General features: G+C 48.3%; 1 protein-coding gene and 1 long non-coding RNA gene across 5 annotated transcripts; one reads left to right on the forward strand and one right to left on the reverse strand.

Moving 5' to 3' along the window:
• Window positions 1–19,649, reverse strand: LOC119939678. Its single transcript, XR_005454688.1, has 3 exons — window positions 19,413–19,649; window positions 14,551–14,645; window positions 1–40 (listed from the first exon to the last, which is right to left on the reverse strand). It is a non-coding gene; the product is annotated as an uncharacterized LOC119939678 (long non-coding RNA).
• Window positions 19,580–25,173, forward strand: SRSF1 (serine and arginine rich splicing factor 1). Of its 4 annotated transcripts, none has more exons than XR_005454687.1 (5): window positions 19,580–19,859; window positions 21,399–21,583; window positions 22,647–22,819; window positions 23,618–23,736; window positions 24,659–25,173. XR_005454687.1 is itself a non-coding variant. In XM_038759845.1 (4 exons), the coding sequence occupies exons 1-4, from the start codon at window positions 19,666–19,668 to the stop codon at window positions 23,654–23,656; spliced, it is 591 nt and encodes a 196-aa protein (XP_038615773.1). In that variant the 5' UTR covers window positions 19,580–19,665; the 3' UTR covers window positions 23,657–25,173. The 4 variants fall into 4 exon arrangements, 2 of the variants coding, with proteins under 2 accessions (XP_038615773.1, XP_038615774.1); XR_005454686.1 differs by having other exon boundaries at window positions 19,588–19,859; window positions 23,036–23,736; XM_038759845.1 differs by having other exon boundaries at window positions 23,618–25,173.
• The last annotated feature ends 1,102 nt before the right edge of the window (window positions 25,174–26,275 follow it).

The raw sequence follows: 26,275 nt of genomic DNA on the forward strand, positions 1-26,275 counted from the left end.
GGGGTAGTTACATCATCAGGTCACACATGGGGCTCACAGTCTAAGTAGGAAGGAGAACAGGCATTAAATCCCCATTTTGCAGATGAAGAAACTGAAGTACAGAGAAGTGATTGTGGTATATCCCACATACAGCCGATTGTTTCTTTCCCCTTGTTGCTTGGTGGTGGGGCAGCCGGAAGACCCTAGGGTACTCCCTCTCTTTCTCTCTCTCTCTCTCTCTCTCAGGGCTGGGGTCCCATCTGCTGCTGCCGCCCTGCTCGTCCTGCCCCAGGGCAGCACTGTCGGCTGGAAGCGAACACCAACCTGGGCTAGTGTGGAAAAGTGGTACAGCCTCTGTGCCTGGAAGTGAGCAGGATTATTATGGGGGGCAGGAGGAGGGGGCTTGGTTCAGTTGGCAGGCTGGGCATTGCAAGATCTTGCTCTGCCACTGGGCTCACCCCTCCCTATGATTCCCAGGACCTCCCAGAATTGCGGGCAGCTCTAGCCCATCTGTCCACTCCTGGAGAGGGTGCTGGGCAGAGGTGCCAGCCCTCAGCCTGCCCAAGTGCCGGAGATGTTACGGATTCCAGGAGACCCCAAGTTAGTGATATGTGGGTGCCCAGGAACAACGACCCTGCCATTCCCACTCAACCCTCTGGGCAAGAGGTAACCCCGGAGAAGCAGGCAGAAGCCAAAATCCTGAACTCTGTCTTCTAGCCGGTCCAGGATAAGAGGAAGTGATGGCAGGGAAAGGGGAGAGGTGCTGAGGCCGTGACCCCTGGAAATCAAGGACTCTTCTTTCCTGGATCTTCTTTCCCCCTTTTAGACTGTGAGCCCACTGTTGGGCAGGGACTGTCTCTATGTGTTGCCAATTTGTACTTCCCAAGCGCTTAGTACAGTGCTCTACACATAGTAAGCGCTCAATAAATACGATTGATTGATTGATTGATTGATTGGATCAATCAAGCAATCAGTGGTATTTACTAAGTGCTTATGGAATGCAGAGCGCTGTAACTAAGCGTTTGGGAGAGTATAATACAACAGAGCTCGTAGACACGTTCCCTGCCTCAATGAGCTTACGGTTTAGAAGGAGGCACTTTAAAGTTAAAAAAGACACCCACTCTTCCCCCGCCCTCCACATGTGGATTGGGTAGAGGCAGGGGGATGGACGAGGTGTCCCCTGGAAGTTCACAGGCTCACTTCCCTGCCTGTCCTGGGGCAGGAGAGCCATTGGCCCTCCCCAGGACTACGGACATCAGGGATGGGTTCTGAGCCCCGCAGGCCACCGGCCAGCTAGGGAATGGCAGCAGAAACAGATCGGGTCAACCAACCAACCCAGGAATGCCCACTGAGAGGAGGCGGCCATGCCCAGCCTGGCCGAGCCTGCCAGAGCAAGCCAGTGGGTGGCACGCCTAGTGGGCAGAGCCCCAGCCTAGCCCCTCGGCCTCGCCCCTCCTTGGCCCGGCCCCTCGGCCTCACCCCGGCCTCGCAGGCTGGAAGCCACCTGCTCTCCCGGCCGACTCCCTCTCCGGGCAGCTGCCTGAGCAACAGCAGAGGCCTCCTTCCACCCTCATCCTAATCCAAGGCACTGCTGGTGGCTGATGGAACCAGAACCCTTTCGTTTCAGGATAAACAGTGGCTCTTTCCCAGCTCGCACTCTCTCTCCCTCTCGCTCGCTCTCCACCAATCCGCCCGTCTTTTCTGCCGCCCTCTCTCTGCTCGGCGACTTTGTTCTCTCTCCAACTTGGCAGCCTTTTACTGTTGTTACTATCAACACCTCTGAGAGAGAGCGCGAGAGAGAGGGGAAGGGAGAAGGAAAAAGGGAAAAGCATCACGGGATTCAGTCGGCACCCTGGCCAGAAAATTTAGTGGGTGGGAGGGGGCAAGGGAGGGGGCAGCAAAAAGGGGAAAGTTGAATCCAGGAATGCCGAAGCTTGACAAAGGATGTGACCAGCCCCCTGTCCACCTCTCCACCCCATTCCACCATTGCACTCCTCCAACCCTGGAGGCCTGACTCACTTTGGCCCAGTCCCGGGGGTTGGTGTTGGCTTTTGAGGAGGTCCAGCCTGGCCTATGTGTCCCTGAATGCCATCCAGAATTCAATTCAATCCAATCATATTTATTGAGCGCTTACTGTGTGCAGAGCACTGTACTAAGCACTTGGGAAGTACAAGTTGGCAACATATAGAGACTGTCCCTACTCAACAAGGGGCTCACAGTCTAGAAGGGGGAGACAGACAACAAAACATGTAGACAGGTGTCAAAATCATCAAAACAAATAGAATTAAAGCTATATGCACATCATTAAAAAAATAAATAGTAAATATGTACAAGTAAAATAAATAGGGTAATAAATCCATACAAATATATATACAGGTGCTGTGGGGAGGGAAAGGAGGTAGGGCGGTGGGGATGGGGAGGAGGAGGAGAGGAAAAAGGGCTCAGGACAACCCCAGCCTCCTCTGAATAGATCTGGATCACCTCAGGGCACATGGGCCAGGAGAAAAAATTTCCATCTCCACAAGAGGAAGCAGCCTGGAGCTGCAGGAGGATTCAAGTTAGACCCAAGGGAGGACTTCCCAACAGTTATTATGGGGGTTGAGCCCTGAAACAGTGATCTGGGAAAGGTCGGGATTTCCTCAGGGAAGGAATAAAATCAGTTTAGGCATGGCCAGCCCGAAGGCAGGAGCATAGACCAGGTGACCTCTCATAGTCCCTTCTAGCCTTAAGTCACTTCATCGCTGAAGGCGGCACCTGGAAAAGGGGGATTAGATTACCCCACTAGTGCTTGCCACCACGGGCCCCGTTCCATTCTTGGGGAGGGTAGACAACGGGCCCGTCCCAGCTTCCCCCTTTGTGGAGAGGTTGAAGGTTGGGGATCAGGGGGGAAGCCAAGCCCTCTGTCCCTCCCCCACCTCCTGCGGCAACCCATCAGCACCAGGACCACCCCCCATCTGCCCCTTGTTGGACCAACACAGGCCCGGGGCCACTCCTGGTTACCGGGTTCCTGGCTTGCCCAGGATTCTGCAGATGGCTGACTGCAAAGTGCATTCCTGGTACTCATCTGGCTCAAGCATGGTGGGCCCTGGGGTGCCCAACCCTAGAGGGAGCGGGGAGGGGGAAGTAGCGCGGGTCCTGAGATCATCACCACAGCTGGAGGGGAGGAATCCATGTCAGGATGGGCCCAACTCCTTTCTCCCGATGTGCAGAATGTAGGGCTGGGGGATGGGGAGAACTTGAGGCGTGATTTCTGCTCTCCGGTGAGCCTGGTTTTAGCTCCAGAGAAGCCCTCACCAGGCCCGCTGAGAGGGGACGGGGTCCTTCCTTCCGATGGGGTGCATGGCCAGGGGACAGGAAGGACATGAGGCATGATTTCTGCCCTCTGGCTGGCTTTAGCTCCAGGGAAGCCCCCACCAGACCGCTCAGGGGGGACAGGATCCTTCATCTCCCGAGGCCCCCGGGCTCTTTGTCTCGGGATTGGGATTGATTTAGGATTTTCCCTGGGCCAGGCCTGTTCCTTCGCTCCTCAGATTTGGCAGCAGCCGAGCCTGGGGCTTTACCAGCGAAAGGAAACCATTCTATATGTGGGCGTCTTAATCTCCATAGCAGATATCCAGCAAACTCCCAGCCTGGAGGGTTAGCCAGCTATTCCCAAGTATTCACATCTCCCACACGCCCTGGCACAAAGTGGGACCCCTGGCAGCCTGCCCTGTACTGGCCACTGAAAGTCCCAGCCCTCCTCAGAGCCCCCACACACACCTCCCCAGGGTAAGCCTCCCCCCTCCCCACATTTGATCCTGCTTCCAGGTGCCTGCTTCAAGTCCCCTGCTTTGGTCCCCTACTTCAGAGGAGCAAAGAGTTACTTTTTGAAGAAAGTCTGGGCAGAGGCCAGTCCAAGCAAATCTCCGTTCACTTAGATCATCAGTGCCATCCTAGCCAACTGCCATTTACAGACTAATGAGATGCTCTGAGACTCAGCAGCACTGAACCCCCCGGGCCCACATCAACCTCCCTTCTCTCACCAATCCTGCCCCGGTTTGTCTCAGAATTGGAACCTGTTTTCAGAGCTCCCGTCCCCTCCCAGCTCCCCCTGCCCAGACCCAAGACGACCACCAAGGGGCTGTGGCTGAGGGAAAGAATCAGTCTTACAGGGTTTCACTACAGAGGGCCCTGGGCTAGGGGAAGGAGAAAGGAAGCTGCAGTGTTCAGAGCTGCACCTGCCAGGATCGAGCATCATGATAATTAACGTCCCCCAACCCCCCCCGCATTTGATGTTCCTGTTAAGAAGCAGTGTGGCCTAGTGGACACAGCATAGGCTGGGAGTCAGAAAGACCTGGGGTCTAATCCCAGCTTCACCATGTGTCTGCTGTGTGACCTTGGGCAAATCACTTTGCTTCTCTGTGCCTCAGTTACGTTATCGGTAAAATGGGGATCAAGAGCGTGATCTCCATGTGGGACAGGGACTGTGTCCAATCTGATTAATTGTATCTACCCCAGCGCTTAGAACACTGCTTGTTGGGTAGGGATCGTCTCTATCTGTTGCTGAATTGTACTTTCCAAGCGCTTAGTACAGTGCTCTGCACACAGTAAGCACTCAATACGATTGAATGAATGAATAGTAAGTGTTAGCCAAGTATTGTTATTATTATTATTATCCCTGTATTCAAGATGCATTTCCTGAGGTCTGAACATCAGATGGAAGAGTTTGTTCAGGGTCGAGGAAAGTGCTCTCAGCTGTTTTACAGAACTGAAGGGGGAGAAGGACATTTCAAAGATCAACGCTGTCATTGTTACTGTGGCTTATTAATAATAATTGGACTATTTGCTACTATGTGCTAAGTGCTGGGGTAGATACAATCAATCATTCGTATTTACTGAGCGCTTACTGTGTGGAGCAACCAGGGGAGAGTCACACCTTTCCCTAAAGGCAAAGCTACAAACACAGAAGCAAATGCTCCTTCTAAGCCACCTTCAAGGGGTCCTCAATATGATGTTCTTCCAACATGAAGCAATAATAATAATATTTGTTAAGCACTTACTATGTGTCAAGCCCTGTTCCATGCTGGGGAAGATACAAAATAATCGGGTCAGACATAGTCCCTGTCCCACACAGGGTTCACAATCTAGGGACGGAGGGAGAACAAGGATTGAATTCCCTCTTTACAAATGAGGGAACTGAGGCCCAGAGAAGTGAAGGGACTTGCCCAAGGTCATACAGAAGGCATGTGGTGGAGACAGAATTAGAATCCAGGTCCTCTGACTCCCAGCCCCACGTTCTTTCCACTAGGCCACGCTGCTCTCCGCCAAGCTCCTTCACTTAGCTATTAGGAAGGATGCTCCCAAGATGGTTACATTCATAATCCCTTCCAAAGATGGTTTGGCAGAGGCCCACATGCCCTTCTTTATCAACATGCAGAGAGAGGGGGTGTTCTCAATTTTGAGCATTTTCCCTTTCTCTCAGTGATGTAAGTGCCTCGTGCCCAGTAGGGTCTATTTGCAGATTCATTTGGCCTGATTGCTTCCATTGAACTTGTGCTGCTCATTTCCTGCTCAATGAACACTCTGCAGGAGACCAGCAGGCCCTAGGAATGTGTCCGCCAACAATGGAGCAGCCCTCAGAGGGCTCCTTACGGAAACTCTCTCCCTCCTGCAGCTCTTCCTGCAGCTCGAGCCCTTCCTTGTTCCCCAAAGGAGAGGCCCTAGGCTCCTGGGGCCACTGGCTTCAAGGTAAGGAAAAACAATTAGGGAGGAAACAGTGGGAAAGAACGTGGGGGCTGGAGAGAAAAAAAGAACCGTGGGCGGAAGAACAGACATTGGAGCCACCGAGATCAGTGAAGCTTTTGATTCCTCTTTCCCTTCCTCATACTAGCATTTTCCCATATTTCTCCTCCCAGGGGGAACTCGGGAGAAAATGAAGAAACCTAGAAGGTAACCGGGGGACTTCTCCTTCAGCCTGATCAAAGGACTGGAGCCCAGAGCCTTTGCCCACGGAAGGAAATGAATTTGGCAGAGGTGGGGAGACCCACTCTGCCCTGCAGAAAGCAGGCAAAGTCAAGAATGGCTGGATCACAAAGCCACATCTGCGATTCCTTGTCGCTCAGGGCTCCGAGAAATCAGAAGCAGCTGAGCCAATTTTCCCCATTTTAATTATAATTACCAACTCAAAAGAAGGAATTGATCTGCGGTGGAGGGCTCAGGCCTGCTGCCTTCTCACCGAGCGGAGGTTTTTGGGTATTTCTTAAACACTTGCTATGTGCCAGGCACTGTTCTAAGCACTGGGAGGGATACAGGCTAATCAGGTTGGACACAGTCCCTGTCTCACACTGGGCTCACAGTCTTCATCCCCATTTTACAGATGAGGTAACTGAGGCCCAGAGAAGTGAAGTGACTCGCCCAAGGTCACCCAGAAAACAAGTGGCAGAGCCGGGATTAGAATCCAGGTCCTTCTGAGTCCCAGGCCTGTGCTCTAGCCATAAGGCCATTCTGCTTCTCGTGGCGTAGTGGAAATCACTAGACTGTGAGCCCATTGTTGGGTAGGGACCATCTCTATATGTTGCCAACTTGTACTTCCCAAGTGCTTAGTACAGTGCTCTGCACACAGTAAGCACTCAATAAATACGATTGAATGAATGAACCATGGCAAAACTCAAGAAGTAATAATTCTGCCAGTGGGGTTGTGATGACAGGTTCAGTTCTTCTCGACTGCATATTCTGCAAGGGTGGATTTGGGATTAAAACTCCGGCCCCCTACCTCCCCGAATCATGCAGGCCTTGAAGTTAAAGATGAGGAGCTTTGCTTTAGTGAGAAGAAATGTGGAAGGCGATGGAGGGTTTTCCAGTGATGGTTGGAGGGAGAAGGGAGCTGGTTGCTGAGCTGACCGTCCCAGGACCTGCGGTGATGGGGGCTTCAGAACCGAGCCTTAGGTTTGAAAAACTCCAAGCATTTGTGAAGACTAGCTCTGCGGAAATTCTGCTTCGGGGACTGCAGCAATCAAGGTGCAAAGAAATGAGCAAATATGGTCATTCTCCAGGAGAGTGGCATCCTTTCAACTCTGCTTACCCAAGGTTCTTGGGGGCAGGAGGAATCTGTCTCTTGGAGTTGAACCTTCCACGAAAACCAGGGTCTGGGTTGGAGTATCCAAAAATTGTTGGTCTGGGGATGTAGAGTAAGGGAGGGAGGTCTTCGGCAGAAGGAGGCTCCCCCCAGAGAGGACCCCAGTGTCTCTCCACCCTCCTCTCCATAGAGTGGGCCCTCTAAGAATGCTTTCGGGCCTTTTCGAACCAGTCCAACCTAGTGGAAAGAGCATAGAAGTGGGAGCCAGAAGACATGGGTCCTAATCCTGGCTCTGTCACTTGCCTGCCAGTTGACCTTGAGCAAGTCACTGAATTTCTCTATGCTTCAGTTCCTCATCTGTAAAACGGGGATAAGATACCTGTTCTCCTTCCTAATTAGACTGTAAATGTCCAGCCTGATTATTTTCTAGATGCCTCAATGCTCAGTACAGTGCTTGGCACACTAACTGCTCCCTCCCTCCTGACTCTCAGGCCCAAACTCTATCCACTAGGCCATGCTGCCTCACTCACAGCAGGACTTCGCTTTTGAGCTGTCTCCTAGCTGTGTACACTAAGCCACAGCACTCTCTCACAGGAGGAGCAGTGAGAAGGCTGGTCACGGTTAACACAGAAGTGGTTAAGTGGCTTGCCTAAGGTCACACAGAAGGCCAGTGGTGGGACTGAGATTAGAACCTGGGCCTCTGGACAACCTGGCCCAAGCTCCTTCCACTAGCTCCCCTCTAGCCCTCACTGTCACGAGGCACTTGACCTAAGACAAGCCAGAAACTCAAGAGACAAGCAAGCATTAATACCACATGTTATAAAGAAAGAGAACCAGCTGCTGACTCTGGGTCAGGGACAAGAAGCGGAGCCAGGGATGAAGTGGGCGGCCTGGAAGACGGAAGAGAGCGCTCAGAAACCAAAGTTGAGGGTTGGGAACCGTTGGCTGGGGAAACAAATTCATCCCACTAAGCAGAAAAGGAGCCCTGCGACGTCATTTAGTCCATTCCCCCAGCCACTGGGGAAGACTGCCCCAAAGTAGCCCCAGAATGAGGGGGCTGGGTCTGTCCAATGACACCCATAGAAGGAGATTTCACAGAACAGGACTCGCTAATAGAAAGTCTATTTTTAAAAATACTATTTAAGTGCTTACTATATGTCAACCACTGTTCTAAGCGCTGGGGTAGATAGAAGCTTATCAGGCTATACACAGTCCCTGTCTCACATTTGACTCACAGCCTAAGTAGGAAGGAGGAGAATCGAATCCCCATTTTACTTAATTGTACTCTCCCAAGCATTTAGAACAGTACTCTACAAACAATAAGTGCTCTGATGATGCTCTGCACACAGTAAGCGCTCAATAAATATGACTGAATGAATGAATGAATACTACTGATTGATCAATAACCAACGAACATCTTTGCTGTGATAATGTAGAAGAGGATACTGGTCCTACTTGTCTGCTGTGTGTAGCCTTGGGCAGGTCACTTAACTTCTCTGTGCCTCAGTTTCCTTATCTGTAAAATGGGGATTCAAAACCTGTTCTCCCTCCCCCTTAGACTTTGAGCTGCATGTGGGACAGAGACCATGTCCAACCTTTTTTTTTTAAATGATATTTGTTAAACACCTAATATGTTCCAGGCCTGTTCTAAGTGAAGGGGTAATTAGGTTGGACACAGTCCATGTCCCATTTGGGGCTCACAGTCTTAATTCCCTTTATACAGATGAGGTAACTGAAGCACAGAGATGTTAAATGACTTGCCCCAGGTCACCCAGCAGACAAGTGGCGGAGCCAAGATTAAAACTCAGGTCCATCTGATTTCCAGGTCCATTATCTCGATCAATCAATCAATCAATCATATTTATTGAGTGCTTACTGTGTGCAGAGCACTGTACTAAGCCCTTAGCACTGGACCAAGCGCTTACCTACCCTAGAGCTTGGCACATAGTAAGCATTTAGCAAATGCCACTCTTATTATTTTTATTTTTAAATGTCCTCAACCAATCATAGCTCTAAATTGCCTAGCGAAAGTGAGAAGCAGCGTGGCTTAATGAGAAGCAGCGTGGTTTAGTGGCAAGGGCACGGACTTCGGAGTCGGAGGACCTGGGTTCTAATCCCTGCTCCGCTACTTGTCTGCTGTGTGACCTTGAGCAAGTTACTTAACTTCTCTGGGCCTCAGTTCCCTTATCTGTCAAATGGGGATTAAAAGTGTGAGCCCAGTATGGGACAACTGGATTATTTTATATCTACCCCAGTGCTTAGAACAGTGCTTGGCACATAGTAAGTGCTTAACAAATATAATGATTATTATCTGTCACTGGAGAACTCCAGCCTCCCCTCTGCATTCTAAGTGCCTAGTGATGCGGTTACATGATTGTTTGACAGTCAGCCTACAGTCAGTTTTCTCTTCTAGCACCTCCAGGAGGCAAGCAGATATGAATTGTAGCCACATTCCTGCCTAACCGGTTAATGAAAAATAGATTGGTTTGAGGAGCTGTGTGTTTAGTACGAGGTTTTCAAAACCTGCCGCCATTCCCTGGTGGCAGAGGTTAGTTCAGGAAAGAGAGTCAAGTCTGCTGAAATCTCACATCCCCTAATTACCCAGAAGCAGCTTTGGAGACTCGACTAAAAACCTTTATCATCAGACTGGCCAAGAGGGAGAGTAGCCCTGAGAGGCTAATGGGAAAAAAAATACCCCATCATCATGACTCTCAACACCTGCAAATAGTCATCTCAAAATGAGAAGCAGCATGGCTTAGTGGAAAAAGCACGGGCTTGGGAGTCAAAGGACGTGGGTTCTAATCCTGCCTCCGCCACTTGTCCGCTGTGTGACATTAGGCAAGTCACTTCTCTGTTCCTCAGTTACCTCATCTGTAAAATGGGGATTAAAACTGTGAGCCCCATGTGGGACTATCTGATTAGCCATTACCTACCCCGGCGCTTAGAACAGTGCTTGGCACATAGTAAGCGCTTAACAAATACCATAATTATTAATTAATATTATTTAATAGTCTGCTACAAAAATAAAGGCAAACAAGGGTGAGAGCACAAAGAGAGGTAAAGATTATGGAGGAGAACATAAAATAATCTAAAGATTTAGAAGCAAAATAGCTATGAATCCATCAACCAATAGCATTTATTGAGCGCTTTCTTTGTGCAGATCACTGTAGTACGAGCTTGGGAGAGCACGACAAAGTTAGTAGACATGATCCTTGCCCTCAGCGACCTAAGCTGTAACAGTCTAGCTGGGGAGACAGACACTAAAAGAAATTGCAGATAGGGGCAGAAACAGAGTTTAAAGATATGTACTTAGATGGAGTATATGATGGGGGTGGGAACCAGTCAGGGGTGGAGGGGAGGGGAGATGAGAGGTTAATTGAGGAAGGCCTGCTAGAGGAGATGTGAAACCTGAATAATCCAATCTCTGGAGTTTTCGGTGGTTACTTGTTTTCCCTGCTCCTCCTCCTCCATCACTCTCACATTCCCCTCCCTTTGCCAATTTCCCTGTGGACTCTGCCCCGGTGGCTTCCCGCCTAGGATGAAGGAGGGGGAAAGGGGTAGGGGCTGGACCGGAAACCCATTGATGGAAGTGACTAGTTACTTATGAGACTTACAGTCAACTTTAGACTCTCCAATTACCTGAATTTAGAGAGTACAGGGATCAGGGAGGACATGGATACAAGCAATCATAGGTCAATGGTATTCATTAAGCACAGCCTGAGTGTGAAGCACTGGGTTAAGCACTTGGGAGAGAATAACAGAAATAATAATAATAATAATGATGGCATTTGTTAAGCGCTTACTATGTGCAAAGCACTGTTCTAAGCGCTGACACTGTTCTAAGCGCAGAAACAAAGCATGTTTCTGGGGAAGCAGCCTGGCCTAGTGGAAAGAGCACGGGACTGGAGTTAGAGGATATGAGTTCTAATCCTGGATCCGCCAATTGCCTGCTGTGTGACTTTGGGTAAGTTGCTTGACTTCTCTGTGCCTCCATTTCCTCATCTGAGCGCTTGAGAGACTAAGATAGAGCTGGTAGACACAATCCCTGCCCTTGAGGAGCTGAAATTCTGGTGGAAAATTTGTTCTGTCGCTTCTGTGTTTTTGAACTTCTCATGGCACGGAGCGGACTCTCCATAAATACTACCGCTGCAACTCCCACTATCAGGGGGGTAAGCACATGGAATTAATTACCACAGGAAGTAGTAGTGCAGGCAGAAAACAAATTAACAGTGGAAATGTCATGACTGAGTCAGACCCGAAGATCCACCCGGTCCAATAGTCTGCTTCCAACAGTAGCAATAGGATGCTTGGAGAAATTGTATGTTGTCTGCCCTCCGTGATGCTAATCCTAACGATTAGGGATACACCATCTGACATCCCTAATTTTTCTTCTAGTAGTTCACTATTGCCCCTCATCCATGAATTGATGCAAACTGTTCTTCATACTTCCAGCCTAGTATAAATCTCAATAGAGTCACAGAGAGATTGGGTGCATTTTTTTATGGTGTTTGTTAAGTGCCTATTATGTGCCAGGCACTGTTCTAAGTGCTGCAATAAAAAAAGGCTAATCAAGTTGGACAGTCACGGTCATGATGAGGCTCACAATCTTCATCCCCATTTTACAGATGCGGTAACTGAGGCACAGAGAATGAAGTGTCACACTGAAGACAACTCAGGGGGCTGGGATTAGAATCCAGGTCCTTCTGACTCCAAGGCCCGTGCTCTATCCATTAGGCCACATTGCTCCTACATTTGTGGGTGAGAGGTCAATAAGAGGTTATACTAAAGGGAAAAGTTGGCAAATGGCTATATTTATTTATTCCTCATATTGTTAGATCACCCTCTCTGAAAGAGAAATTTAGCCACAAGTACAGGTGTGTTCGAAAAGGCCGTGAAACCAAGAGGCCGATCGATAGATCAATCCATCAACCATTGTCCCATTCACACCCAAAGAAAGACTGGCCAGCCCTTCAACCATTCAGATGGATGTTAAGAGGGAGGGGAGAATTTATCTAGAAAGACTCATTGCCCTAAAACACTTGGAATTATTTCTCTGATGTTTTTATAAGAAACAGAAAGATTTAAAGTGAAGACATCTAATCTATACATTGTTTCTTTTAAATGGTATTTGTTAAGCCCTTCCTACGTGTCAGACTGTACTCGGGGCTGGGGTAGATACAAGCTAATCAGGTTGGACACCGTCCATGTCCCACATGGGGCTCAAAGTGTTAATCCCCATTTTACAGATGAGGTAACTGAGGCACAGAGAAATTAAGTGACTTGCCCAAGGTCACCAAGCAGGCAAATGGAGGATACGGAATTAGAACCCAAGTCCTCTGACTCCCAGGGTTCTTTCCACTAGGCCACACTGCTTCTCATCTGCAAAAGCAGAGCAGATAACACTCCCTACGCCTAAACATTTTAAACTGAAAACATTAAGGGTTTACTTAGTTGTGAATTCTGTGTGGGACAGGGAGTGTGTCTGAATTGATTAACTTGTATGTACCCCAGAGCTTAGTACAGTGCTTGACATGTAGTAAGTGCTTAACAAGCACCATTATTATTAATAGTAGTAGTAATAATAATAATAATAATAGTAGGTACCCTGTCAATTCCTTTATAAAGGAAAATCATTAATGTATTCAAGTTGACCTTTTAGCATAACAGCTTTACTAACCAAAAAAAGATGAAAAAATGGTAGCTTTAAGAATGTGTTTTAGCAAATAAAAGATCATTCATGCTTTTGCACTTTCTAGAGCTACTTATCACCGGTTAGGAAATAGTCAATACTGACTATAGTCAGTATTGTGACTACAGTCAGAATAGTCAATAAATCTGATTCCTGAAAAAAATAATCAAGAAGGAGAGGAAGATAAAAGGGAATTTCTTGACTACAAATGCTTTATGTAAAACATCTTTCTCCTTATAACAATGTTCTGCTGGCAGGACGGATTTATCAGTAGAAAATCAACAGAATTGACTCATTATGAAGAAGGGAGAGAAACAAATCTCACCGTGTGAGACTGTCAAGGATATCTATTAGATGATTCAAAGCCCTACTGAGAGCTCACCTCCTCCAGGAGGCCTTCCCAGACTGAGCCCCCTCCTTCCTCTCCCTCTCCTCCCTCTCCCCATCCCCCCCACCTTACCTCCTTCCCCTCCCCACAGCACCTGTATATATGTATATATGTTTGTATGTATTTATTACTCTATTTATTTATGTATTTTCTTTGTACATATTTATTCTATTTATTTTATTTTGTTAATATGTTTTATTTTGTTATCTATCTCCCCCTTCTAGACTGTGAGCCCGCTGATGGGTAGGGACCATCTCTATGTGTTGCAGACTTGTACTTCCCAAGCGCTTAGTACAGTGCTCTGCACACAGTAAGTGCTCAAAAAATACGACTGAATTAATGAATGAATGAATTGTCTCTGTTGTTGAACTGCACTTTCCAAGTGCTTAGCATAGTGCTCTGCACACAGTAAGCGCTCAATACTATGATTGAATGAATGAATATTCAGGAATTGGAAAGTGGTCAGGTTTATTATCCTGTGAAATTATAAAAGACAAGGGTCTTTTATAAATTATAAAAGAACAAGGGTTCTGCTCTTTAGATCTATCCTATAAAAGCAGCGTGACAAAAGTCCCCCCCAAATCACTATCCTACCCCAATCTCATTTTCCACCTTCTCCAAAAAGTGCAGTCATGGATTTTTCCTGAGAATTATACCAGATAAAAGTCTTGCCAAGCATTGCTCACAGACCTTAGAAAAACAAGAGTGCCTATTTACAGCACTCTGCTCAAAATAGTTACTCAATAAATACTTTTGAAGATGATAGTCTACAGTCTACTCTCAATTATTTAGAATACAAGGAGAAAGTCTCCAAAATTATGCAGTTTGTTGGCTAACACCAATATGAAACTGTACATTCGAATTTTAAATCTTGATGCAAACAATATGTGGAATATATCAGAACTAAATCAAAGACTAAACCATCACAGAACTACAATATTCTGAAACAATTAATTTGAGAGTTTCTTAAGAGGACAAAATTTTTAAAATAATGAAGCTACCAGTTACACAAACAGATTTTCCTAATTTTTGATAAATAAAACATTTATTTAATAAGGAATCCGTAAACATTTTATAGGATCAAAACTTTGGCATTTTTCTGTTACTAGACAGCCACAGCAAAATGAACTGATCTGAACTGATCTTGAACACTTTCTCATTCAACAAATACAGGAAGCTCTGAATAACTGCTAAGTAGAACTGTCCTCCACCTTACATTGGTTATATATTTTTATGAGGGAAAGTGTGAAGGTAATGATGAGGTGACTGTTTGATGCTTTGTTTCTCCAAAGTGGATCCAAAAACCTTGTTTCTAATTGTGTGAACATGCACTGAATACCAGTAATTCAGGCATTAAGAATTTAAAATTTCAGATTTTAAGACCTAAAGTCCATGTTTGGTAAAATTTCACATATATTAATACTTATTACCCCTACTCACTTTTCGGTGATGAGTTGAGGAGAGTTTAATTCACTGCGTTATTCCCCTTCCTGGTGAAAGTTCTTCACAACGTTATTGCAATCTGAATGTTGGCCCTAGTAAATAATATGGCATTTTCAGTTTTCTTTACCATAAAAGACTAGGCACTTGGGGGGATGAAAAAATAAATAGAATTGCAGACAAATCCCATGCCCTCAAGCTGCTCACCCTTATAGACAATTTTCCTGCATCATTCCCTCCATCCATCAATCAATATTTGTTGAATTATATTTACCAAAGAAGTCCACCCCATAAGTTCACAAAACTGTATTTTAGTTTTCTGATTCCTCCTTTTTGCATACCTTTAGCACTTTTAATACACACAATCTTAGCTTTTATGTATGCTTCTATTCATCTTCAGTTCTTTACTTATGTTTACATTTTCTTGTTTTGTGTATCTGCCTCCTCCCTCCTCAAATTAGACTGTGAGCTCTTTGAGAGCAGGACTGTGCCCTTTACTTCTCTTGGACTTTCGGTGCTTACTATATAGCCTTATTCTGCATCCAGGAGGGGCTCAGTAAATAGGCAAGCATGGTTATATAGAATAGCATTGATTCCTATTCTATTGCAAATTTTCCACAGAGCAGGTACTTTTAATCTCCTCCCCAGAATGTAAGCTCTTAATAACTACTTAGGTTATGGCTTATTCTGTATCTACTCCAGCTCTTAATAATTAATAATAATTATGGTATTTAAGCGCTTACTATGTGCCAGGCACTGTACTAAGCGCTGGGGTGGATACAAGCAAATTGGGTTGGGCACAGTCCCTGTCCCTCGTGGGGCTCCGTCTCAATCCCCATTTTTACAGATGAGGTAACTGAGGCACGGAGAAGATAAGTGATTTGCCCAAGGTCACCCACTGGACAAGTGGTGGTAGCAAGATTAGAACCCATGACCTGCTGGCTCCCAGACCTGTGCTTTTTCCACTAGGCCATGCAGCTTCTGCTAGTGTTTGCCATATAATAATTGAACAAAAATGACTATTATTAACATTATCATTAGATATAAAGGTGGTTTGGGCACATGATGTGGGGACTACAAGAAGTCAGGCCTGCCAGGGCAGGCGTGGAGGCTGCGGCCTAGACTGTAAGCTAATTGTGGGCAGGGATCACATCCATCAATTGTTGTAATCATAATAATAATAATAATGGTATTTGTTAAGCACTCCCAGCTCTGCCAATTGCCAGCTGTATGACTTTGGACAAGTCACTTAAGTTCTTTGAGCCTCAGTTCCCTCATCTGTAAAATGAGGATTAAGATTGTTAGCCCCCTGTGGGACAACCTGATCACCTTGTAACCTCCCCGGCGCTTAGAACAGTGATTTGCACATAGTAAGCGCTTAATAAATGTCATCATTAATATTTTTATTATTATCCTCATTCCCTGGAGCAACCCTGCCCCGGTTTTGGGGGGGCCAACTGAGGGATGGCCACGACAGGACCGGCCTCTACCACTGAGCACCACTGCCGTTCCCAATTGCCAGAAGCAACCTGGCTCAGTGGAAAGAGCACGGGCTTTGGAGTCAGAGGTCATGGGTTCAAATTGTGACTCTGCCAACTGTCAGCTGTGTGACTTTGGGCAAGTCACTTCACTTCTCTGGGCCTCAGTTCCCTCATCTGTAAAATGGGGATTAAGACTGTGAGCCCCACGTGGGACAATCCGATCACCTTGTAACCTCCCCAGCGTTTAGAACAGTGATTTGCACATAGTAAGCGCTTAATAAATGTCATCATTCATATTATTATTATCCCCGTCCCCTGGAGCAACCCTGCCCCCGTTTGGGGGGGCCAACTGAGGGATGGCCGCGATGGGACAGGCTTCTACCACCGAACACCACCGCCGTTCCCAGCCGCCAGAAGCAGCGTGGCTCAGTGGAAAGAGCATGGGCTTTGGAGTCAGAGGTGATGGGTTCAAATCCTGACTCTGCCAACTGTCAGCTCTGTGACTTTGGGCAAGTCACTTCACTTCTCTGGGCCTCAGTTCCCTCATCTGTAAAATGGGGATTAAGACTGTGAGCCCCACGTGGGATAACCCGATCACCTTGTGTAACCTCCCCAGCGCTTAGAACAGTGATTTGCACATAGTAAGCACTTAATAAATGTCATCATTAATATTATTATTATCCCCGTCCCCTGGAGCAACCCTGCCCCCGTTTGGGGGGGCCAACTGAGGGATGGCTGCGATGGGACAGGCTTCTACCACTGAACACCACCGCTGTTCCCAGCCGCCAGAAGCAGCGTGGCTCAGTGGAAAGAGCATGGGCTTTGGAGTCAGAGGTCATGGGTTCAAATCCTGACTCTGCCAACTGTCAGCTCTGTGACTTTGGGCAAGTCACTTCACTTCTCTGGGCCTCAGTTACCTCATCTGTAAAATGGGGATTAAGACTGTGAGCCCCCTGTGGGACAACCTGATTACCTTGTAACCTCCCCAGCACTTACAACAGTGCTTTGCACATAGTAAGCGCTTAATAAATGCCATCATTATTACTAAGTCACTTCACTTCTCTGTGCCTCAATTCCCTCATCTGTAAAATGGGGATGAAGACTGTGAGTCCCCTGTGGGACAACCTGATCACCTTGTAGCCTCCCCCACGCTTAGAACAGTGCTTTGCACCTAGTAAGCACTTAATACCGTCATTATTATTAAGTCACTTCACTTCTCTGTGCCTCAGTTCCCTCATCTGTAAAATGGGGATTAAGATTGTGAGCCCCCTGTGGGACAACCCGATCACCTTGTAACCTCCCCTGCGCTTAGAACAGTGCTTTGCATATGGTAAGCGCTTAACAAATACCATTATTATTTTTATTATCATGAGGGGAGCGTCGTGGAGGAATATTATCGATTAAATAAACTCGAAATCCTGTCTGAGGCGACGGCCTCCTCAGACACCACCCCGGTTTTCCCGCCAAGGCCCGTTAGCGTCGCAAGGCATTGTGGGACAACGCCCCGCGAGCCGGGCCTTACTCCGCTCTTCCATTCATTCATTCAATCGTACTTATTGAGCGCTTGCTGTGTGAAGAGCACTGTACTAAGCGCTTGGGAAGGACAAGTTGGCAACGCCCCTCGAGCCGGGCCTCACTCCGTGCTTTCATTCATTCATTCAATCGTATTTATTGAGCAATTGCTGTGTGCAGGGCACTGTACTAAGCGCTTGGGAAGGACAAGTTGGCAACGCCCCAAGAGCCGGGCCTCACTCCGTGCTTTCATTCATTCAATCGTATTTATTGATCGCTTGCTGTGTGCAGGGCACTGTACTAAGCGCTTGGGAAGGACAAGTTGGCAAGGCCCCGCGAGCCGGGTCTCACTCCGCACTTTTATTCATTCATTCAATCGTATTGAGCGCTTGCTGTGTGAAGAGCACTGTACTAAGCGCTTGGGAAGGACAAGTTGGCAACGCCCCTCGAGCAGGGCCTCACTCTGCGCTTTCATTCATTCATCCAATCGTATTTATTGAGCGCTTACTGTGTGCAGGGCACTGTACTAAGCGCTTGGGAAGGACAAGTTGGCATGGCCCCGCGAGCCGGGCCTCACTCCGCGCTTTCATTCATTCAATCGTATTTATTGAGCGCTTACTGTGTGCAGGGTACTGTACTAAGCGCTTGGGAAGGACAAGTTGGCAACGCCCCGCGAGCCGGGCCTCACTCCGCGCTTTCATTCATTCATCCAGTCGTATTTATTGAGTGCTTACTGTGTGCAGGGCACTGTACTAAGCGCTTGGGAAGGACAAGTTGGGAACGCCCCACGAGCCGGGCCTCACTCCTAGCTTTCATTCATTCATTCATTCAAGTGTATTATTGAGCGCTTACTGTGTGCAGGGCACTGTACTAAGCGCTTGGGAAGGACAAGTTGGCAACGCCCCGCAAGCCGGGCCTCACTCCTAGCTTTCATTCATTCATCCAATCGTATTTATTGAGCACTTACTGAGTGCAGGGCACTGTACTAAGTGCTTGGGAAGGACAAGTTGGCAACGCCCCGCGAGCCGGGCCTCACTCCTAGCTTTCATTCATTCATTCAATCGTATTTATTGAGCGCTTACTGTGTGCAGGGCACTGTACTAAGCGCTTGGGAAGGACAAGTTGGCAAGGCCCTGCGGGCCGGGCCTCACTCCTAGCTTTCATTCATTCATTCAATCATATTTATTGAGCGCTTACTGTGTGCAGGGCACTGTACTAAGCGCTTGGGAAGGACAAGTTGGCAAAGCCCCGCGAGCCGGGCCTCACTCCTAGCTTTCATTCATTCATTCAATCGTATTTATTGAGCGCTTACTGTGTGCAGGGCACTGTACTAAGCGCTTGGGAAGGACAAGTTGGTAACGCCCTGCGGGCCGGGCCTCACCCCTAGCTTTCATTCATTCATTCAATCGTATTTATTGAGCGCTTACTGTGTGCAGGGCACTGTACTAAGCGCTTGGGAAGGACAAGTTGGCATGGCCCCGCGAGCCGGGCCTCAATCCGCGCTTTCATTCATTCATCCAATCGTATTTATTGAGCGCTTACTGGGTGCAGGGCACTGTACTAAGCGCTTGGGAAGGACAAGTTGGCAACCCCCGCGAGCCGGGCCTCACTCTGCGCTATCATTCATTCATCCAATCGTATTTATTGAGCGCTTATTGTGTGCAGGGCACTGTACTAAGCGCTTGGGAAGGACAAGTTGGCAACACATAGAGACGGTCCCTACCCAACAGCGGGCTCACAGTCTAGAAGGGGGAGACAGGCAGCGAGACAAAACATAGCAACAAAATAAAATCAATATGTACAAATAAAATCAATATGTACAAATAAAATAAACAATAATAAATAAATAGAGATCAGGCGCCAAACCACCGAGACGGGGGAACCAACGGATCGGCGGGGACTGTTTTCCTCCGCGGAGGCAGACGTCCCTCGCTGAGGCGAGACGGTTTACGCCCCCGCGCATGCGCAGTAGAGGCGGCCGCCGCCATTCCCCGTCCTCGCGCCGGTATCCGTGCGCGGCGCAGGCAGATAAGGGCGCCATTTTAGAGCGGCCGCGGGAGACGTGGTGCCGCCGCGGGGTCGTTCCTGCGAGGAACCGCCGTCCAGTCGTCGCCTCGCCGCCATGTCGGGAGGAGGGGTGATCCGGGGCCCCGCCGGCAACAACGACTGCCGCATCTACGTGGGCAACCTGCCCCCGGACATCCGCACCAAGGACATCGAGGACGTCTTCTACAAGTACGGCGCCATCCGCGACATCGACCTGAAGAACCGGCGCGGGGGGCCCCCCTTCGCCTTCGTCGAGTTCGAGGATCCGCGGTGAGGCCGGGACGGGGGGGCCGGCCGCCCGACCGACCGACGACCGGCGGCCTGACGGGGATTGGGGAGGCGCGGCGACGGGGGGGGAGCGTTTTGGACCTCCCCTCCCCCCTCCGCTCGGACTGAGGCGCGGGAGCCGAGCGAGGGGGGAGGGGAAAGGCGGGTCGCGCGGCGTGTGGTGGGGGGAGGGGAGGTAGTGGCGTCTATTATGCAGAACATGTGGGCTGCGCCTCCCGCCTTTGTGCGCATGTGCGGCGGGGGAGGGAGGGGGAACCGCGGAGCCCCGCCCCCTACGTCTCTCCCCCGTCTCTCTCCGTCTCTCCTCTATCTCCCCGTCTCTCCCCGTCTCTCCCCCGTCTCTCTCCGTCTCTCCCCCGTCTCTCTCCGTCTCTCCCCCGTCTCTCTCCGTCTCTCCCCCGTCTCTCTCCGTCTCTCCCCCGTCTCTCTCCGTCTCTCCCCCGTCTCTCCCCCGTCTCTCTCCGTCTCTCCCCGGTCTCTCTCCGTCTCTCCCCGGTCTCTCTCCGTCTCTCCCCGGTCTCTCTCCGTCTCTCCCCGGTCTCTCTCCGTCTCTCCCCGGTCTCTCTCCGTCTCTCCCCGGTCTCTCTCCGTCTCTCCCCGTCTCTCTCCGTCTCTCCCCCGTCTCTCTCCGTCTCTCCCCCGTCTCTCTCCGTCTCTCCCCCGTCTCTCTCCGTCTCTCCCCCGTCTCTCTCCGTCTCTCCCCCGTCTCTCTCCGTCTCTCTCCGTCTCTCCCCGGTCTCTCTCCGTCTCTCCCTGTCTCTCCCCGGTCTCTCTCCCTGTCTCTCCCCCGTCTCTCTGTCTCTCCGTCTCTCCTCTGTCTCTCCCCGTCTCTCCCCGTCTCTCTCCGTCTCTCCCCGGTCTCTCTCCGTCTCTCCCCGGTCTCTCTCCGTCTCTCCCCTGTCGCTCTCCGTCTCTCCCCTGTCGCTCTCCGTCTCTCCCCTGTCGCTCTCCGTCTCTCCCCTGTCGCTCTCCGTCTCTCCCCTGTCTCTCCCCCGTCTCTCCCCGTCTCTCCCCGTCTCTCTCCTGTCTCTCTCTTTCCCCTGTCTCTCCGTCTGCCTCTCCATCTCTCCCTCTATCTCTCTCCGTCTCTCCCTCTCCCTCTGCCTCCCCCCGTCTCTCCCTCTGCCTCCCCCCGTCTCTCCCTCTGCCTCCCCCCGTCTCTCCCTCTGCCTCCCCCGTCTCTCCCTCTGCCTCCCCCCGTCTCTCCCTCTGCCTCCCCCCGTCTCTCCCTCTGCCTCCCCCCGTCTCTTCCTCTGCCTCCCCCACGTCTCTCCCTCTGCCTCCCCCACGTCTCTCCCTCTGCCTCCCCCACGTCTCTCCCTCTGCCTCCCCCACGTCTCTCCCTCTGCCTCCCCCACGTCTCTCCCTCTGCCTCCCCCACGTCTCTCCCTCTGCCTCCCCCCGTCTCTCCCTCTGCCTCACCCCGTCTGTCTCTCTCTTCCCCCCCCCCCCCCCCCCCGTCCCCCTCCGGCTTCTTCCATCTGCCCTCACCGCGGCCCTCCTGTATTTGTCCCCGCGCAGGGATGCGGAGGACGCGGTGTACGGACGCGACGGCTACGATTACGACGGCTACCGGCTGCGGGTGGAGTTTCCCCGGAGCGGCCGCGGGACCGGCCGAGGAGGGGGCGGCGGGGGCGGCGGCGGAGCCCCCCGGGGCCGTTACGGCCCCCCGTCCCGGCGATCGGAGTACAGAGTCATCGTCTCCGGTGAGGGCCGGAGCCCTTGGAAACAAACACACACACACCAGGGGCTTCCTTTTGAAGCGACTTGGGACGCGAGGGCGGGCCGGGCTGTCTTGGTCAAGCCGGCAGTGCTACTCGCCGAGGGTCTAATACGTGCCCAAGTAGCCGCTGTGGACGATTACAATAGAAAGGAGAGCTCAAGGAGCTTGACGGTCTGACCGGCCCTGGGTACCTACCCTGTCCCCGGCTTAACTAGAGGGACAGAAAACGTCAAACTGTTGGATCGGGCGGGAGAAAATGTGGCCTAATGGAAAAAGTGATATGGTGAACCCCATGTTGTATATACAGTTTTCCTTTACTCAGTACAATCGTCATTTTTTTAAAAACTCAAACTGTTTTATCCAAAACGGCTTGAAGTGTTGAAATTGCGTTCTTGTGTAATACCCCTTGGCTCCTAAAGGCAACATTCCCCACCATATCACTTGTCACCATATTCCCAATCTCTGTCACTTATCACCTAAGTGGCCTTGGACGAGTAACTTACGTGCCTCAGTTCCCTCACCTGTAAAATGGGGTTTCAGTACCTGTTCTCCCCTCTGCTTTTGTTGAAATTGCGTTCTTGTGTAATGCCCCTTGGCTCCTAAGGGCAACATTCCCCACCATATCACTTGTCACCATATTCCCCATCTCTGTCACTTATCACCTAAGTGGCCTTGGACGAGTAACTCACGTGCCTCAGTTCCCTCACCTGTAAAAGGGGGTTTCAGTACCTGTTCTCCCTTCTGCTTTGTGAGCCCGATGAGGGACCTGATGATCTCATGGCTACTCCGGCACTTAGTACGGTGCTTGCCACATAGTAAGCGCTTAATCTGACTTCGTCCTCAAACAGTATGACGAGTCCAGCCATTTGCTCACCAGCAGGTTGTCTGTCAAGGAACTGGTCCATCGGTTCATACTTGGAATCGTGTAAAACGTTACTCTCTGTGGCTTTTGGCTGGGTTTTCTCTTTCTCCCACATGCTCGTTCAGATTAACGAAGGCTTTTTATCTCTGCCTTGTAATGACAGTCGACTGCTTTTTCGATTCAGGACTGCCTCCAAGTGGAAGTTGGCAGGATTTAAAGGATCACATGCGTGAAGCAGGTGATGTATGTTATGCTGATGTTTTCCGAGATGGCACTGGTGTCGTGGAGTTTGTTCGCAAAGAAGATATGACCTACGCGGTGCGAAAATTGGATAACACTAAGTTTAGATCTCACGAGGTAGGTTGTGTGCTTATATTTCTCTTTTGGCCAGAATTGGATACAAGGGGCTTACCGTTAGGATTTGAAAGGTAAGGATCCGGTCAAGGATGACTTAACTGAGAGTGATGAATAGCGTTGATGAAACTGATGTGTTATGGTATTGTGTTCAGTCAGCATGCCTGAAGACAGGTGCGAGCTTAGATCTTTCAATCGAAAGTTCTGTCTATTCAATAGGGAGAAACTGCCTACATCCGTGTTAAAGTTGATGGGCCACGAAGTCCAAGCTATGGAAGATCTCGGTCTCGCAGCCGTAGTCGTAGCAGAAGCCGTAGTCGCAGCAACAGCAGGAGTCGCAGTTACTCCCCAAGAAGAAGCAGAGGATCTCCACGCTACTCTCCCCGTCATAGCAGATCGCGCTCTCGTACATAAAAGATCATTAGTGACACTTTTTGTAGAACCCCATGTTGTATACAGTTTTCCTTTACTCAGTACAATCGTCATTTTTTAAAAAATTCAAACTGTTTTATCCAAAATGGGTTGAAGTGTTGAAATTGCGTTCTTGTGTAATACCCCTTGGCTCCTAAGGGCAACATTCCCCACCATATCTTTGATAAACTGTGTTTTAAGTGATCTCGTGGCCAGGATTGTTTAAATTTTAGTTCACTTCCCATGATCTTCAAAACAGTGATGTTGTGTAAATGTCCGTGTTTCACTGGTTCATTTGAACTGGGGGTGTTGGGGTGTTTTGTGGTTTTCTTGTCTTAACTGGGGGAATTCTTATATTTTTATCTTGCCTTTTCATGTGTCTTTCTGTAGACATATCTGAAGAGATGGATTAAGAATGCTTTGGATTAAGGATTGTGGAGCACATTTCACTCATTTTAGGATTGTCAAAAGGAGGATTGAGGAGGATCAGATCAATAATGGAGGCAATGGTATGACTCCAAGTGCTATTGTCACAGATGAAATTGGCAGTATTGACCTTATACTAAAAGACAGTGGGTAAATTGAGTAGTTATACCTACCTTTAAAGTACCTACAAACATTTATGTGGTAGTGACGGTGGGCTACAATTGCTCTGCTCCTTAAAAATCTTGGCAATTGTGGCTAAATTTTCCCGTTGTGTACTCAGCCCTTTTTTTTAATCCCATTCTCCCTTTTTTTTTTTTCTTTTCCTTTTTCTTTTAGTCCTGACTGGTTTGGGAAGGACTGGCAAATTTGTTAGTTGTACAGCTGTTAATGTGACCTGCTGTCGGTATATATGTGGGTATGGGTTGTCTGAATTCGAACCAGATAGAGTATAATATCAATACTGCTAAATCTGCATGTCCTCTGTGTGACTGATATAGCGTTGCTATTTCATTTTTTAAGTATCAGAATGAAAGCAAAATAGAGTAATATGGTGTAGAAATTCCCAACTAGATCACCTTAAGTTGCAGCCATCTCCTTAGACTAATTCACAATTGACACCTGTTTTCGAACAGCTTATAATTTACCGATTAAATTGAAGATGGGAGCACTACATTTAGTTCAGGCTTAGATGGGTAGTGTAGCAGTAAACTTCCAACTACCTAACATTTTTGCAACCACAAAACCTGTAATACACTGTACAGTAACCGTGTTGACGTTATCAGTTGACCTGTAAATATGCAATGCTTCTTCCGATTAGTCTGATAATTAAGTTTCTAAAATTTATCTGAACTTCACCATTCAGAAGCTTGTTTTGGGGAACTGATAGTTATTGATGTTCATCTGTTTCAACTGATGGCAGACATAACTCATCATTCCCCAGAAACCTTTTTTGATTACAGTATCTAACATTTTGCCTCCTCTTTTTTGGTTTTGCTGGTTATAAAGGTTTGGATTGGAGAGGGCTCACTGGATCCCAATCCTTGGAGCTGGATCATTGGATTCAAATCATAATGTGGATAGGATAGGGAGGATGAATTACAAGGATTCATGGAGCGGGATCAGATTACCAGGAACATAGGAGTGGATTCCTGCCCCAACCAAACCGCATTCGTGTGGATTCTTTTATTCAACTTAATTGGCTATTCCAAAGAATATTTTTTTCCTATTTTTGACGATTGGAGCCCTTAAGATGCACGATGGAATTGTATTTTGCGTTTTTTGGTAAAAGGAGCAAAGCGAGGACCTGGAGAGGTACGCTGGAGCATTCTCCTTGGAAGGATTCAGCACGAGTAGATGGTAAACGTTTAAAGGGGAAAGGGGGGTTTGTTTAAAACTTAAGAGTAAATCAACAAGTCATTTCTTTAAATTTAAAGATGAAAAATTGGAGTTGAAGAATGAGTAGGTTTTCAATTGGCTAATGACATTTTTCTTTGACAAATAAAACATTTTTTTAAAAAATATGTATGGTTGTCCTTTTTCCTCTTGGTGTGGGACCGTTTTAATACTGTCACGATTTTTTATGGTGGTGACGATAATCTGACTCAAATTCTGTGACCAGCTTGGGTGGTGGGTTTTTTGTTTTGGGTTTTTTTCTCCTCTTTTTCCCCCCCCCCCCCCCCCCCCCCCATTTTGCTGGCAAATTGAAACGACAAATGAACTGTAAGAGTTCATTGGCTTTTCATTCATTCAGTTGTATTTATTGAGGCTTTTAAGCACAGTTCAAAGAAAATCCAGGGAATAGCCCAAAGAAAGGTGGAATTGGACCCATAGTGTAAGTTACCCCACCCCACTCAGTCAATCCTAGGAAACTAAAGTGAGTTAACTAGTCTGGGAATCTTCTAAAACTATTCCTGTACTAGTTGCAACTCTTACACTATATGTCACTGTTAAATTGCTGTAGTCCTGTGGGAGCTTTACTTTGAGGTGAGTACTATATGAACTGCTGTTTCCACATTCTTATTTCTCTTGCATCAAAATCCTAAATAGTGTTTAAAAAAATTCCACGTATAGTCTCAATGGGTAAGCTTTTTTGAATGTATTCAATTTTATTGGCCTTATTTCTCCCTTAAAAAAATCTGGAGAGTCATCCTGACTTTTAAGCAGGGGAACCCTTACATAAGCGCTTAATACAGTGCTCTGCACACAGTAAGCGCTCAAATACGATTGAATGAATATGTTACTCTTACCCCCAACAAAGCCCTTAACTAGGCTTTCAACAAAAATCATAACACTTAACTGGTATTTCTTCACCCTTACCAACTTTGGGCTCTATCCTCCACTTCTAATTTGCGAAATTTAATAGAGGCTTGGTATATCTTGTGCAAAGGCTAGATGAATTCAGGCAGGTGCAGGAGCCCACTGGCTGTTAACAGTAGAGGGTATGTGCTTAGTACAGTGTCTGGCATGTAGTTAAGTGCTTAAACACCATTATTATTGAGGAAATAAAATGGCTACAGATGTGATGGGGGCAAATAAAAGCAGATGGGCATCCATCCATTCATAGCATAGTTTAATCAGTAAATATATGGGTATAATCAAGCCTGAGCTGTCTTAAAGCCACCA

Source organism: Tachyglossus aculeatus, chromosome 17, assembly GCF_015852505.1.
Source record: "Tachyglossus aculeatus isolate mTacAcu1 chromosome 17, mTacAcu1.pri, whole genome shotgun sequence".
NCBI lineage: Eukaryota > Metazoa > Chordata > Mammalia > Monotremata > Tachyglossidae > Tachyglossus > Tachyglossus aculeatus.